The sequence below is a fragment of the Pseudophryne corroboree genome, chromosome 10 (assembly GCF_028390025.1).
Source record: "Pseudophryne corroboree isolate aPseCor3 chromosome 10, aPseCor3.hap2, whole genome shotgun sequence".
Classification (NCBI taxonomy): domain Eukaryota; kingdom Metazoa; phylum Chordata; class Amphibia; order Anura; family Myobatrachidae; genus Pseudophryne; species Pseudophryne corroboree.
Window position 1 is genome coordinate 322,101,784 of NC_086453.1, and position 15,186 is coordinate 322,116,969.

Below are 15,186 nucleotides of genomic sequence, written 5' to 3' on the forward strand. Positions count from 1 at the left end.
ACAAATGTTACATGTTTATGCTGATGTTTCCATTTTTAGTATGCTAAGGTTTTAACAATATAAATGGTTTTATCAGAGTATTACCAATAAATACAATAGAAATACTAATTTAAGTTTGTTTTGCGCTCTCTATTTCTTTTTTTCTGGTCAATTAGTGTTTGCTAAAGCCCTTTATTGAGATCAGCAAAATAAGCTTATTATCAGGTAGTTGATCAGAGGGCGCCTTATACTTTCTTTTTTCTATTGTCCAATATCTTTAGATTTCAAGGCTGGAACTAAAGATATTGGACTACGTTAACGACCCATGGGAGCGCGCATCGTTAACGATATAGGGGGTAATTCAGACCTGATTGCTAGTTTTTGCACAGCGGGCGATCAGGTCTAAACTGCACATGCATATGCAATGGGTACAAAGCGGATCACCGTTCAGCGATGGGTTTGTGTGAAGAATCCATTCACATGGGCGAACGTAAGGAGATTGACAGGAAGAAGGCGTTTGTGGGGGTCAACTGACCATTTTCAGGGAGTGGTTGCAAAAAGCATTTGCAGGGAGGGTTCCTGACATCAATTCCGGTGCCGGACAGGCTGATGTGATCGATCTAAGTAAGTCCTGGGCTGCGCAGAGACTGCGCAAAATCTGTTTGTACAGCTCTGCTACACATGCGATCGCACACTTACACAGCAAAAATACACTCCCCCTGTAGGCGGCGACTATCTGATCGCAGCAGTGCAAAAATCGCTTGCTAGCAATCAGGTCTGAATTAGCCCCATAGTGTATACACACTGGACGATGTGAACGATATATCGTCCGATCTGCCGGTTCAGACGATGTATTGGGTACATATCGTCAAGTGTGTACCCAGCCTTAGTCTATGTACATACATTCACGGCTCTTTACCAAATATACATGTAGTGAGAAATGCAAAAAAGAGACATTCTTACCATTGTGCCAGACCAATAAGTCACACCAGAATAAATGAAAATGTCGAAGACAGCACAGCGTCCCTTGTGGCATATAACAGTCAGTACAATGCCAAGTACAATCTGAGTTATTCCTATAACTATCTGGGTCACCTATAAAATAAGGAAAAAAGATCTAGTCATCTCTCCAATTAGACTAACCTTTAAGAACACGTCATAAAACCATACATCCAGGAGAGGCTTAATGGACATTGGGCCTGATTCAGACCTGGTCGCAGGTTTTGGGTAACACACGGATTCCCAATTATTAGGAATCAACAGCTGTGCAAGGTTGGTTCTGCGCATGCGCAGAATGGCCTTGTAATGTCACCCGAAGTTCCCCTCTGCCGCGCAGGAGACAGAGGGGACCTGTGTTCCTGGAAATGGGCGTGTCGCCCTTGTTTTTGGCAAGGAAGAGGCCAGGGTCTGCGTATCACCACACAAACTTCCTAGCCCCATAGAACCCCTTCCGTGGGTCAGCTGATTAAGCTGGAGATAACTCAGCTGACCATCTGTGTGGAACATCACGACTGATGGTAGCGAGGTTGGATCCCAGTTTGCGACATCGGTGGCAGAGCTGGGATCGCAGCTACATGCAAAAGGCACAACTTCTTCTGAGACGTCACCTGCATGCCCCAACTAGAGTTCTGACGGAAATACAATGCTGCTTGTATGCAACATTGCATTTTCCTCCATCTCTGAAGCTGGCCGATTGTAGCGGCACAGTTACCAGTCATGAGGCTGGTGATTTATGATAAAACTATGGGGGGATAAAAACCTACTGGGGAAAGGAAGTGGAGGCTCATGACCATTACAAGTCGCACAGCTCTCTGGTCAGACCTGATTGACAGGCAGAGGCAGTAGAAGGGCAGGAGGGGGCGTGCCACGCCGCTGGGGGGGGGGGGGTGCGGACAACGCAGGTGTGTCCAGACCGTTGCTTGGGTTGGCCGTGGTGGCTGTGTGATGTCACATGCAGCCACTGCGACCCAGAACGGATCAGTTCTAAACCCAATTAAAAATAAATGGGCCTAAAAATGTCTCTTAGGAAACCAGATGCAAAACCTCTGTGTTTAATGCCCTGTGTACATCCTAGAAATCTGCAGGGGTCTCTGTAATTAGAAGGTCCTTGAGAATATCTTGCAGTACCAGATGCAAGTCAGTGGGGGCAGTCTCTGGAAAACCTAAATTCTATTATTTCTTCTTCCCCCAGTTCTCAACATCATGTAAATGAATTTGTAAGCAGTAAATATATAAAGTGCCTGGCAGCCATTACTGTTTACCCTCCAGACAGTGGTAATGGTGCCTGGAGACGATGACCTGACCTTGTGTGGGGGCCTGTGCTTGAGCAGTAAAGCCTCATTTGGCCCATTAGGTTCAGTTTTCTTGGGGCTTCACTGTGCATGAGCCACATCTCATGAATGCCAAGAAGGGCTGAGTAGGGGCCCCAGAAGACGATGGGCCAACATAATCATGTTTTGCTATGGGGTCCAGCATTAGCGTGCTACTCCCATGCACAATTGCACATACACAGTAAAGTTGATGTGAATGACCCTGGTCAAATGCACCAAGTTACATTTACATGTTACAAGGTGAAACTGGTCAAAAATATTTCTCTCTTAGTAGTTTTCAAAAAGTGAGGATATGTGGCCAAGAATTATTGCCTGCATGAGCCATAGCATTGTCTCTGTGATAGATCTGTCTCTTGTTTCAAACCATAGCAGTAGATGTACTCACCCCAAGAGATTCAGGTTCACCTTGGAAAAATTTTATCAGTGGTTTGGGTGTTGTGGTTGGAGCATTATTTTTTTGTGTCTCTGGAGGTACAATATTTTGTGGACCACCTTGAGCTATAGTGACAAAGCCTCCAAGTTCTGATCGATGTGCCGACATGGTTCTTCTAGCTATAAGTGATAAGAAACAGACAATTAACAAGAATGAAAAGCCAGATATTGTGGCAAGTTCATTAGTTGGTTTGGAAATATAAAATTTCATAGACAGCAATATCACGTATTGATGGAACCACCATCCCTAATTTTTTAAATGGCAAGTATACAAACCGTGTGATTTAGTTTGGAAATCACAAAAGGCATGGTGCTGATATACCGCATGCTGTCTAGCCCTCCTTGGCTGTCGGAATGGGGTAAAAAAAGAAAAGTTGTAAGAATACGCCTTCTCTTCAGTTTACTAAGAGGCCAGTGACTACACATGCCCGCATTATTACTAAGATAAATATTGCTATGAAGAATAGTAAGAAATGTATTAAACAATCTACAATTTTTTCATCGGACTTTAGAGCAGTGTTTCTGTCCTCAAAACACACTAGCAGTCCAGGTTTTAAGGATAGTCATACTTGAACACAGGCGACTTAATAAGTACCTCAGTTATTGTTATTTAAACATCTGTGCTCAAACATGAATACTGTAGGCCTGAAACCTGGACTGTTAGTGTGCTGTGAGGACCACCCTTGAGTAGTACTGCTTTTGAGACAATACAAAAGCATCTCATCACACAATACAGTTAATGTTAATGATCAGATTATACAGAACAGAAAACATATTAGTGGCCACTCAGGTGTTTCCGCAAGACTCGGATTCCAGATCGAGGCTGAACGTCATCCGCCCGGTGTCGGATTTTTGCGGGTTTTGGATTCCATATAAGGGAGCCGTGGCCGGGACTCGGCGCCATCTCACTCCAGTCACGCTGCGCTTTGTTCGGCAGTGTCCATCCAAGTGTGGAATACAAGTGTTGTCACTGTGCCCATAAGGGGATGTGCTGTTGTCACTGTGGTCATCTAAGGGGCTGTGCTTCTATCACTGTGTCCATCTAAGTGGCTGTGCTTTGCTGCATCCATCCACAAGGTGTGTCCCGGCCCCTTAGTCTAATTCCATCACAGTGGTGCTGTACTGGCTCAGCAGGCCCCACTCACTGTGTTCACAGTGTAACTCCATAGTTGTCATTAAAAGAAGTTAAAAAAAAAAATGTTTTTTTATATATATATATATATATATATATATTATAACTTGTTTGTACTGTTCTGCACACTGCAGCCCAGTACGCTGTACCCCAGTGTATGTGCGTTAAAGCCAGCAGCGGCTCTTGCCACGGGCAAGCAGGCTTTTTGCCCGGGGCGCCGCTACCCTGAGGGCGCCGCCGTGGCAAGAGCCGCTACAAATCCTCCCTCCCTCCCCGCTCCCCGGCTGCAGTGAGCGCCATGTGTGCCCGCTGCAGCCGGCGTCCCTGACTAACGCTAGAGGTCAAAATTGACCCCTAGTGTCAGTGCGGCGCTGCTATGAGAGAGACGTCATGACGTCTCTCCCATAGAGAGGAGCCAGCGCCAGGAGATAGCAGCAGCAGTGTCCGGAAGCAGGAGCGAGGCTGGTAAGTATTGTTTTTTTTTCCTTTTAGGGTTTAAAAGCGTCGCTACTACAGGGGGCACATACTGTGGGCACTACTACAGGGGCACAGTTACTGGGGGCAGATCTACAGGGGGCACATACTGGGGGCACTGCTACAGGGGGAACAGCTACTGGAGGCAAATCAACTGGGGCACAGCTACTGGGGGCAGATCTACAGGGGCACATACTGGGGCACTGCTTCAGGGGGCACCGCTACAGGGGGCAAATCAACTGGGGACAAATCAATTGGGGGCACAGCTACTGGGGACACAGCTACTGGGGCACTACTACAGGGGGCACTGCTACAAGGGGCACAGCTACTGGGGGCAGATCTACAGGGGCACATACTGGGGCACTGCTACAGGGGGCACATACTGGGGGCACCGCTACAGGGGGCAAATCAACTGGGGACAAATCAATTGGGGGCACAGCTACTGGGGACACAGCTACTGGGGCACTACTACAGGGGGCACTGCTGCAAGGGGCACAGCTACTGGGGGCAGATCTACAGGGGGCACATGCTGGGGGCACTGCTACAGGGGAAACAGCTACTGGGGGCAAATTAACTGGGGGCACAGCTACTGAGGGCAAATCTACAGGAGGGCACAACTACTGGGGGTACAACTACTGGGGGCACAGCTACAGGGGGCAAATCAACTGGGGGGGCACAACTACTTGGGGCAAATCTGGGGGCACAGCTACTGGGGGCACAACTGTGGCCATGAACGAACCTCCCCTATGAAGCCACGTCCCGCGAACTAACTGTTTTGCCGTGGCGGGGGGGGGGGGGGGGGGGGGGCGCAAGTGGAAACTTTTGCACTGTGCGCCCAAGGTGTAGAACTGGCCCTGGTTAAAGCGTGCAGTGTGAGCTGAGCTACCAGTTAAAAATGGATAAAAATCAGTCGAGTGAAGAGCAGGAGCAGCACCCAAACACTATCGCTGCAACCAGTTAAGATGACAATAGTCATTAAACGTCAGCTAAAGCCGATGCTCAAGAGCATAGAGGTTTAAAAAACCAGGGCATCTGATATAAAAAAAATCTATATTTTACAGGACTAAAGACAAAAACTAAAACACCTCTATTAAAGGGAAAGTTAGTGCATAAACAGAAAAACATAAGGTTGGCAACATGCCATTTACCACATGCAGTGGCAAGGAAAAGCTTATGGTGGTTCTGCAATGCTAAGTGAGACATCTTCTTCTGCCTCTCATGACCTTTTCACTCACAGTCTAGAAAAGATGTAAAAATAAATAAAAACCACTAAGGCAGCAGATCAAACTGTGTGTTCACTACCATCACACATCCCTGATGAGAGTTTTGAGGTGTCCATGTTAGCTATGTATGAGTCTGACATTTCTCCTACTGTCCTCATAGAGTAGCATCTTTTGCCTCCTTCCACCATTTCTGTACCATCTGTACATGTGGGGAGCAGTACAAGTAAAGATGGTAATGAGGACATGATAGAAATTGAGGATGCTTGTGTGGAAGTGGAACAGGATGAGGAAGGTATGTGTGTACTACTACTATCTGACACTGAAGATGAGGATGTTGATGATGTTATTTGTGTAAGTCAGTCACAAGTGTGGCTGCAGTTCTTGCTCATGATAAAAATAATGCCATTGTAATGCCTGTGCATAAGACCAAAAAGCCACTTATTGGGTGTGGAATTATGTTTACCCAATTCCTTATAACATTTATGAAGGCATCGGCCCCATTTGTGAGGCAGATGTTTGTAAAGGTAGGGATGTTAGCCATCTAAGCAACTCCTCCATGTTACGTCATTAGTGGCAAGTTCACAAAATGTATTTAAAGATTATAATGTTATTAACACCTTCCCTGTCGCTGAAGTGCTTGGGTAGTTAAACTGTGCATGTCCTTTTTAATATCAAACATAAAAGTGGTTTGGAGGGAGGGCCCAAGGACGGTTCCATCTTGAACCACTTTTATTTTCAAAATGGGCTGTAATTTTGTGGGCATTAGGGATGGTCTTTTTTGCATAGATAGTTTTATTGGTTATAGCTCAACTTTTATTATAAGCTCCATTTTTGTGGGGCATTGGTGACTTTTCTTTTTTTGTCTTTTTGCTGCTAGGCCTCACCTCACAGAGATTATGGACCATACAGTTGCCTACCACAATCAATCAATCAATCAATCAATCAATCAATATTTTTTTTTATTCTTCTTTTATTGTCTTTTTGCTGCTAGGCCTCACAGAGAAAAGTTAATTCACGTCAGTGTCTTCCCTAGTGGGCCATACAGTTGCCAACGCCTACCACAATCAAATCAATCTTTTTTTTTCCTTCTTCTTTTATTGTTTACATAATAAATATAAGCGAGCTGATTCTCCGCTGTGAGTTCTCATTTGCGAAAAAAGTGAAAAATAATTGCTCTTTTCAATTGTGCAACTTGTGTATGTTGAGTTCTTCAATATGGATAAGGTAGACCATACAGTTGCTTACCATAATCAATTAATCAATCAATCTTTTTTAAGTCTTCTTTTATTATCTTTTTGCCGCTAGACCTTACCTCTGCCAGTTAGCTCGGTGCAGCCTTTTGGCCTAATCTGGATGAAAACAATATTGTGAGCTGTGAGTTGGTTAAAATTGAGTGGAAATTACTGGAAATTAAGATTATTGAGGTCAATAATATCAAAGAAACCAAAACAGGCCTAAATTAAGTGATTTTAGCTTTTGAAAAAAAACACCAAAACCAGTCACAGCCGAAATTCAAAACCGAATCCAAAAACAAATTAGAGCCAAACCCAGTAAAAATGGTCAGGTTTGCAGCTCTAATTATTACTATCACACACTGGGGGTCATTCCGACCAGTTCGCATGCTGCAATTTTTCGCAGCGGTACGAACGGGTCAGAACTGCACATGCGCGCAGGCAGCAATGCGCAGGCACAATGCGCAAGAAGATTGACAGGCAGAATGCGGACCTGGGCGGCAACTCACCGTTTTTCGAGGAGTGTCCGGAAAAACGCAGGTGTGCCCAGCCGTTGAAGGGGAGGGTTCCTGATGTCAGCTCCAAGCCGAATCATCGCAGCAGGTGAGTAAGTCCTGAGCTGTGCAGAGACTGCACAAAATTTTTGTTTTGTGCAGCTCTCTGCGCAAGCGATTGCAGCCCTGCACAGCCCTAACCCCCTCCCCTGTAGGCGGCGATTACCTGGTCGCAGCAGTGCAAAAAAGAATGACCCCCATTATTCCAAGTTCCAGCTGTAATATAATAATTAGTGATGAACGGGTTCGGTTCCGCGGGATCCGAACCCCTCCCGAACTTCACCCATTTTACACGGTTCCGAGGCAGCCTCGGATCTTCCCGCCTTGTTCGGTTAACCCGAGCGCGCCCGAACGTCATCATCCCGCTGTCGGATTCTCGCGAGATTCGTATTCTATATAAGGAGCCGCGCGTCGCCGCCATTTTCACTCGTGCTTTGGAGATGATAGTGAGAGGACGTGGCTGCGTTCTCTCAGTTTCTGTGTTCAGTGTGCTGCAAATATCTGTGCTCAGTGTGCTGCAAATATCTGTGCTCAGTGTGCTTGCAAATATCTGTGCTCAGTGTACTGAAAATATCTAGGTTCTCTGCCAGAAAAACGCTCCATATCTGTGCTACATTGTAGTATATAGTAGGAGGACAGTGCAGAATTTTGCTGTGACCACCAGTATATATATATATAGCAGTACGGTACAGTAGTCCACTGCTCTACCTCTGTGTCGTCAAGTATACTATGCATCCATACCTGTGCTGCATTTTAGTTGTGCGCAGTATATAGTAGGAGGATAGTGCAGAATTTTGCTGACCACCAGTATATATATAGCAGTACGGTACAGTAGTCCACTGCTCTACCTCTGTGTCGTCAAGTATACTATGCATCCATACCTGTGCTACATTTTAGTTGTGCGCAGTATATAGTAGGACAGTGCAGAATTTTGCTGACCACCAGTATATATATAGCAGTACAGTACAGTAGTCCACTGCTCTACCTCTGTGTCGTCAAGTATACTATGCATCCATACCTGTGCTGCATTTTAGTTGTGCGCAGTATATAGTAGGAGGACAGTGCAGAATTTTGCTGACCACCAGTATATATATAGCAGTACGGTACAGTAGTCCACTGCTCTACCTCTGTGTCGTCAAGTATACTATGCATCCATACCTGTGCTGCATTTTAGTTGTGCGCAGTATATAGTAGGAGGACAGTGCAGAATTTTTCTGACCGCCAGTATATATATAGCAGTACAGTACAGTAGTCCACTGCTCTACCTCTGTGTCGTCAAGTATACTATGCATCCATACCTGTGCTGCATTTTAGTTGTGCGCAGTATATAGTAGGAGGATAGTGCAGAATTTTGCTGACCACCAGTATATATATAGCAGTACGGTACAGTAGTCCACTGCTCTACCTCTGTGTCGACAAGTATACTATGCATCCATACCTGTGCTGCATTTTAGTTGTGCGCAGTATATAGTAGGAGGACAGTGCAGAATTTTGCTGACCACCAGTATATATATATAGCAGTACGGTACAGTAGTCCACTGCTCTACCTCTGTGTCGTCAAGTATACTATGCATCCATACCTGTGCTGCATTTTAGTTGTGCGCAGTATATAGTAGGAGGACAGTGCAGAATTTTTCTGACCGCCAGTATATATATAGCAGTACAGTACAGTAGTCCACTGCTCTACCTCTGTGTCGTCAAGTATACTATGCATCCATACCTGTGCTACATTTTAGTTGTGCGCAGTATATAGTAGGAGGACAGTGCAGAATTTTGCTGTGACCACCAGTATATATATAGCAGTACGGTACAGTAGTCCACTGCTCTACCTCTGTGTCGTCAAGTATACTATGCATCCATACCTGTGCTGCATTTTAGTTGTGCGCAGTATATAGTAGGAGGACAGTGCAGAATTTTTCTGACCGCCAGTATATATATAGCATTACGGTACAGTAGTTCACTGCTCTACCTCTGTGTCGTCAAGTATACTATGCATCCATACCTGTGCTGCATTTTAGTTGTGCGCAGTATATAGTAGGACAGTGCAGAATTTTGCTGACCACCAGTATATATATAGCAGTACGGTACAGTAGTCCACTGCTCTACCTCTGTGTCGTCAAGTATACTTTGCATCCATACCTGTGCTGCATTTTAGTTGTGCGCAGTATATAGTAGGAGGACAGTGCAGAATTTTGCTGACCACCAGTATATATATAGCAGTACGGTACAGTAGTCCACTGCTCTACCTCTGTGTCGTCAAGTATACTATGCATCCATACCTGTGCTGCATTTTAGTTGTGCGCAGTATATAGTAGGAGGACAGTGCAGAATTTTGCTGACTGCCAGTATATATATAGCAGTACGGTACAGTAGTCCACTGCTCTACCTCTGTGTCGTCAAATATACTATGCATCCATACCTGTGCTGCATTTTAGTTGTGCGCAGTATATAGTAGGAGGACAGTGCAGAATTTTGCTGACCACCAGTATGTATATATATATATATATATATATAGCAGTACGGTACAGTAGTCCATTGCTCTACCTCTGTGTCGTCAAGTATACTACAAAAGTTCAGTAAAATGACCCAAAAATTAAAAGCATCTGATGAGAAGCATAAACTTGCCAATATGCCAATTACGACACGGAGTGGCAAGGAACGGCTGAGGCCCTGGCCTATGTTCATGGCTAGTGGTTCAGATTCACATGAGGATGGAAGCACTTATCCTCTCGCTAGAAAACTGCAGTGCCACTCCTAGATGGGCCAGGTGTTTGTGTCGGCCACTTGGGTCGCTTAGCTTAGCCATCCAGCGACCTTGTTGCACCTCTTTTTTTCTTTGCATCATGTGCTGTTTGGGGCTTATTTTTTAAATCGCCCATCCTGTCTGACACTGCAGTGCCACTCCTAGATGGGACAGGTGTTTGTGTCGGCCACTTGGGTCGCTTAGCTTAGCCATCCAGCGACCTTGGTGCACCTCTTTTTTTCTTTGCATCATGTGCTGTTTGAGGCCTATTTTTTAAATCGGCATTCCTGTCTGACACTGCAGTGCCACTCCTAGATGGGCCAGGTGTTTGTGTCGGCCACTTGGGTCGCTTAGCTTAGCCATCCAGCGACCTTGGTGCACCTCTTTTTTTCTTTGCATCATGTGCTGTTTGGGGCCTATTTTTTAAATCGCCTATCCTGTCTGACACTGCAGTGCCACTCCTAGATGGGCCAGGTGTTTGTGTCGGCCACTTGGGTCGCTTAGCTTAGCCATGCAGCGACCTTGATGCACCTCTTTTTTTCTTTGCATCATGTGCTGTTTGGGGCCTATTTTTTAAATCTGCCATCCTATCTGACACTGCAGTGCCACTCCTAGATGGGCCAGGTGTTTGTGTCGGCCACTTGGGTCGCTTTGCTTAGCCATCCAGTGACCTCGTGCAAATTTTAGGGCTAAAAATAATATTGTGAGGTTTGAGGTGTTCAGAATAGACTGGAAATGAGTGTAAATTACGGTTATTGAGGTTAATAATACTATGGGATCAAAATGACCCCCAAATTCTATGACTGAAGCTGGTTTTTAAGGGTTTTTGTAAAAAAACACCCGAATCCAAAACACACCCGAATCCGACAAAAAAATTTCAGGGAGGTTTTGACAAAACGCGTCCGAATCCAAAACACGGCCGCGGAACCGCATCCAAAACCAAAACACAAAACCCGAAAAATTTCCGGTGCACATCACTAATAATAATGTGGCAATGCGGAAAGTGGTGTGTGTGCCTGTGGTCCAGCTAGTGAGCACATCTAGTACAGAAGTTCTGAGTGAGTACACAGAGACTATTATTGTCACGAATCACCGGCACACCAAGTACCTGGCCCAAGGATCCAATTTGTCACACACTGCAGTTTAACGGGAGCAAGCAGTGTAATATAGCCTTACAGCGCAACATCTTACAAATCAGTCCCTGTTTGAGTATAGCTAAGAAAAACACTCCATGCTTAAGTACTGAGAGATATTTAGTGATTGTGGGCAGACATAGGCAGACGGAGGGCCGCCATGTTTTGGGTCGCATCGGCTGCGTGTGCTGTCACGCAGTCACTATGGTACGCCCGCAAATGGTTCAGACATGCCTGTGCATGTGATCGCAGTTTAAGTCCTCGCACATGCGCACAGCGGATTGCACACATGCGCAGAAGTGCTAAAATCGCCAAATAGATTTTAGCACTTTTGCAACTCATGCTGAATCGGGCCCCGAGTCATTTATGCAAGTAAAAGTAAGTTACTTTATCTGGACACAGAGACTGAGGCAGATATCCATAAAAAGCCCCGGTATTCTACCGGGGTTAATTGTCCCGCCGGGGGCTAGCTAATTAGCCCCGATAAGCCGCGGCACGCGCCGGCTTATCATTTTGTTTCACCTGCCTCCGGCAGGTGAAGCAGAATCCCCGGAAACAGCTCCGTTTTCGTCCGAAAACAGGGCTGTTTCACACGAAAACACACAGGTTTAAAAAATAAATAAATCGTGAGACATCGGAAAAAAGTCCCATGTTTTTCCGGGGATAATTGGATATCCCCCTGAGTATATTTGCCCAAGGACCCCTTACTACTAAGTAAGCTGCATTTGTCAGGGAACACTACAATCCCTTCACTAGCCACATCCTTTTTGAATAAGACTGAGATACAGTGACATTCGTACTAACCCAGGAATACTTGTGTTCACATGTGCCATTCCCCCATTGCAAAACTGTGGCACCACAGGATTTAAAGAAAGCTCCAATGTTATTTGCCGTTGAATATTATAACAACTTGGTTAGGGAAAGCTATGATTTTGTCAACTGTTATTGTGAAATTGTGTTTTTCACTACTCTTTTCATCACCACATTATAGTTTATTATTGTAATACGCAAATATCTGTGATTTGATTGTCTTTTGCATTCTTTTTTTTTAATCACAATTTAAAAAAAAAAAAGATATCAACAATGACAAGTAAAAAGAAAAATAGATACTTTTGGAGTGCAGTAAAAATAGGTACATATTGACGTAATCTGGAACCTAAATGAGAGCAATCATTTGTACACTAAAATTCATATGCTCTGAGTTTTCTACTAAAAACAAACAAAAAGTATGGAAAAAGTACATCCCTAAGGGCCAACCAGTGGAACTCGAAGAGAGTTATAAAAACAGATAAATAAAAAGAGAGAGTGGGATAGAGAAAAATAAGAATTTACTCACCGGTAATTCTATTTCTCGTAGTCCGTAGTGGATGCTGGGAACTCCGTAAGGACCATGGGGAATAGCGGGCTCCGAAGGAGGCTGGGCACTCTAGAAAGATCTTAGACTACCTGGTGTGCACTGGCTCCTCCCACTATGACCCTCCTCCAAGCCTCAGTTAGGTACTGTGCCCGGACGAGCGTACACAATAAGGAAGGATTTTGAATCCCGGGTAAGACTCATACCAGCCACACCAATCACACCGTACAACTCGTGATATGAAACACAGTTAACAGTATGAAACAATAGAGCCTCTCAACAGATGGCTCAACAATAACCCGATTTAGTTAACCATAACTATGTACAAGTATTGCAGATAAACCGCACTTGGGATGGGCGCCCAGCATCCACTACGGACTACGAGAAATAGAATTACCGGTGAGTAAATTCTTATTTTCTCTAACGTCCTAGTGGATGCTGGGAACTCCGTAAGGACCATGGGGATTATACCAAAGCTCCCAAACGGGCGGGAGAGTGCGGATGACTCTGCAGCACTGAATGAGAGAACTCCAGGTCCTCCTCAGCCAGGGTATCAAATTTGTAGAATTTTTGCAAACGTGTTTGCCCCTGACCAAGTAGCTGCTCGGCAAAGTTGTAAAGCCGAGACCTCTCGGGCAGCCGCCCAAGATGAGCCCACCTTCCTTGTGGAATGGGCTTTGACAGATTTTGGCTGTGGCAGGCCTGCCACAGTATGTGCAAGCTGAATTGTACTACAAATCCAACGAGCAATAGTCTGCTTAGAAGCAGGAGCACCCAGCTTGTTAGGTGCATATAGGATAAACAGCGAGTCAGATTTTCTGACTCTAGCCGTTCTGGAAACATATATTTTCAGTGCCCTGACAACGTCTAGCAACTTGGAGTCCTCCAAGTCCCTAGTAGCCTAGGCACCACAATAGGCTGGTTCAGGTGAAACGCTGACACCACCTTTGGGAGAAACTGGGGACGAGTCCTCAATTCTGCCCTATCCATATGGAAAATCAAATAAGGGCTTTTACAAGACAAAGCCGCCAACTTTGATACTCGCCTGGCAGAAGCCAAGGCCAATCACATAACCACCTTCCACGTGAGATATTTCAGATCCACGGTTTTTAGTGGTTCAAACCAATGTGATTTTAAGAAACTCAACACCACGTTGAGATCCCAAGGTGCCACAGGAGGCACAAACGGGGGCTGACTCTGCAGCACTCCTTTTATAAATGTCTGAACTTCAGGTACTGAAGCTAGTTCTTTTTGAAAGAAAATCGACAGAGCCGAGATCTGTACCTTAATGGAACCCAATTTAAGGCCCATAGTCACTCCTGCTTGCAGGAAATGCAGAAATCGACCTAGTTGAAATTCCTCTGTTGGGGCCCTTTCGGCCTCACACCATGCAACATATTTTCGCCATATGCGGTGATAATGAGTTGCTGTAACCTCTTTCCTGGCTTTAGTAAGCGTAGGAATGACTTCCTCCGGAATGCCCTTTTCCTTCAGGATCCGGCATTCAACCGCCATGCCGACAAACGCAGCCGCGGTAAGTCTTGGAACAGACAGGGCCCCTGCTGCCGCAGGTCCTGTCTGAGTGGCAGAGGCCATGGGTCCTCTGATATAAATTCTTGAAGTTCTGGGTACCAAGCTCTTCTTGGCCATCCACGAGTATCGTTCTTACTCCTCGCCTTCTTATTATTCTCAGTACCTTTGGTATGAGAGGCAGGGGGGAGAACACATAAACCGACTGGTACACCCACGGTGTTACCAGAGCGTCCATAGCTATCGCCTGAGGGTCCCTTGACCCGGTGCAATATCTTTTATAGCTTTTTGTTGAGGCGGGACGCCATCATGTCCACCTGTGGCCTTTCCCAATGGTGTACAATCCTATTGTAAGACTTCTGGAGGAAGTCCCCATTCTCCCGGGTGGAGGTCGTGTCTGTTGAGAAGATCTGCTTCCCAGTTGTCCACTCCGGGAATGAACACTGCTGACAGTGCTAACACATGATTTTCCGCCTATCGGAGAATCCTTGTGGCTTCTGCCATCGCCATCCTGCTTCTTGTGCCGCCCTGTTGGTTTACATGGGCGACTGCCGTGATGTTGTCTGATTGGATCAGTACCGGCTGGTTTTGAAGCAGAGGCCTTGCCGGCCTCAGGGCATTGTAAATGGCCCTCAGGTCCAGAATATTTATGTGTAGGGAAATAACCTGACTTGACCAAAGTCCCTGGAAATTTCTTCCCTGTGTGACTGCCTCCCAGCCTCAAAGGCTGGAATCCATGGTCACTAGGACCTAGTCCTGTATGCCGAACCTGCGGCCCTCTTGAAGATGGGCACTCTGCAGCCACCACAGTAGAGATACCCTGGTCCTTGGAGACAGGGTTATCAGCCTATGCATCGGAAGATGCGATCCGGACCACTTGTCCAACAGGTCCCTCTGAAAAGTTCTTGTATGGAACCTGCCTAATGGGATTGCTTCGTAGGAAGCTACCATTTTTCCCAGGACTCGCGTGCAATGATGCACCGCTACCTATTTTGGCTTCAGGAGGTCTCTGACTAGAGATGACAACTCCTTGGCTTTCTCCTCCGGGAGAAACACTATTTCTGGTTTAT

The 15,186-nt window shown here is 45.7% G+C and overlaps 1 protein-coding gene across 3 annotated transcripts in view; it reads right to left on the bottom strand.

Moving 5' to 3' along the window:
- The window catches only part of LOC134966629 (membrane-spanning 4-domains subfamily A member 4A-like), an 81,762-nt gene that overhangs the window by 44,027 nt on the left and 22,549 nt on the right, over positions 1–15,186 (bottom strand). For all 3 annotated transcript variants that reach the window (XM_063943525.1, XM_063943523.1, XM_063943524.1), the window contains exons 2-3: positions 2,695–2,861; positions 943–1,074 (exon numbers count right to left, since the gene is read on the bottom strand). In XM_063943525.1, coding sequence (XP_063799595.1) covers positions 943–1,074; positions 2,695–2,850 — 288 coding nt within the window. In that variant the 5' untranslated portion in view covers positions 2,851–2,861. The remainder of the gene's footprint in view (positions 1–942; positions 1,075–2,694; positions 2,862–15,186) is intronic.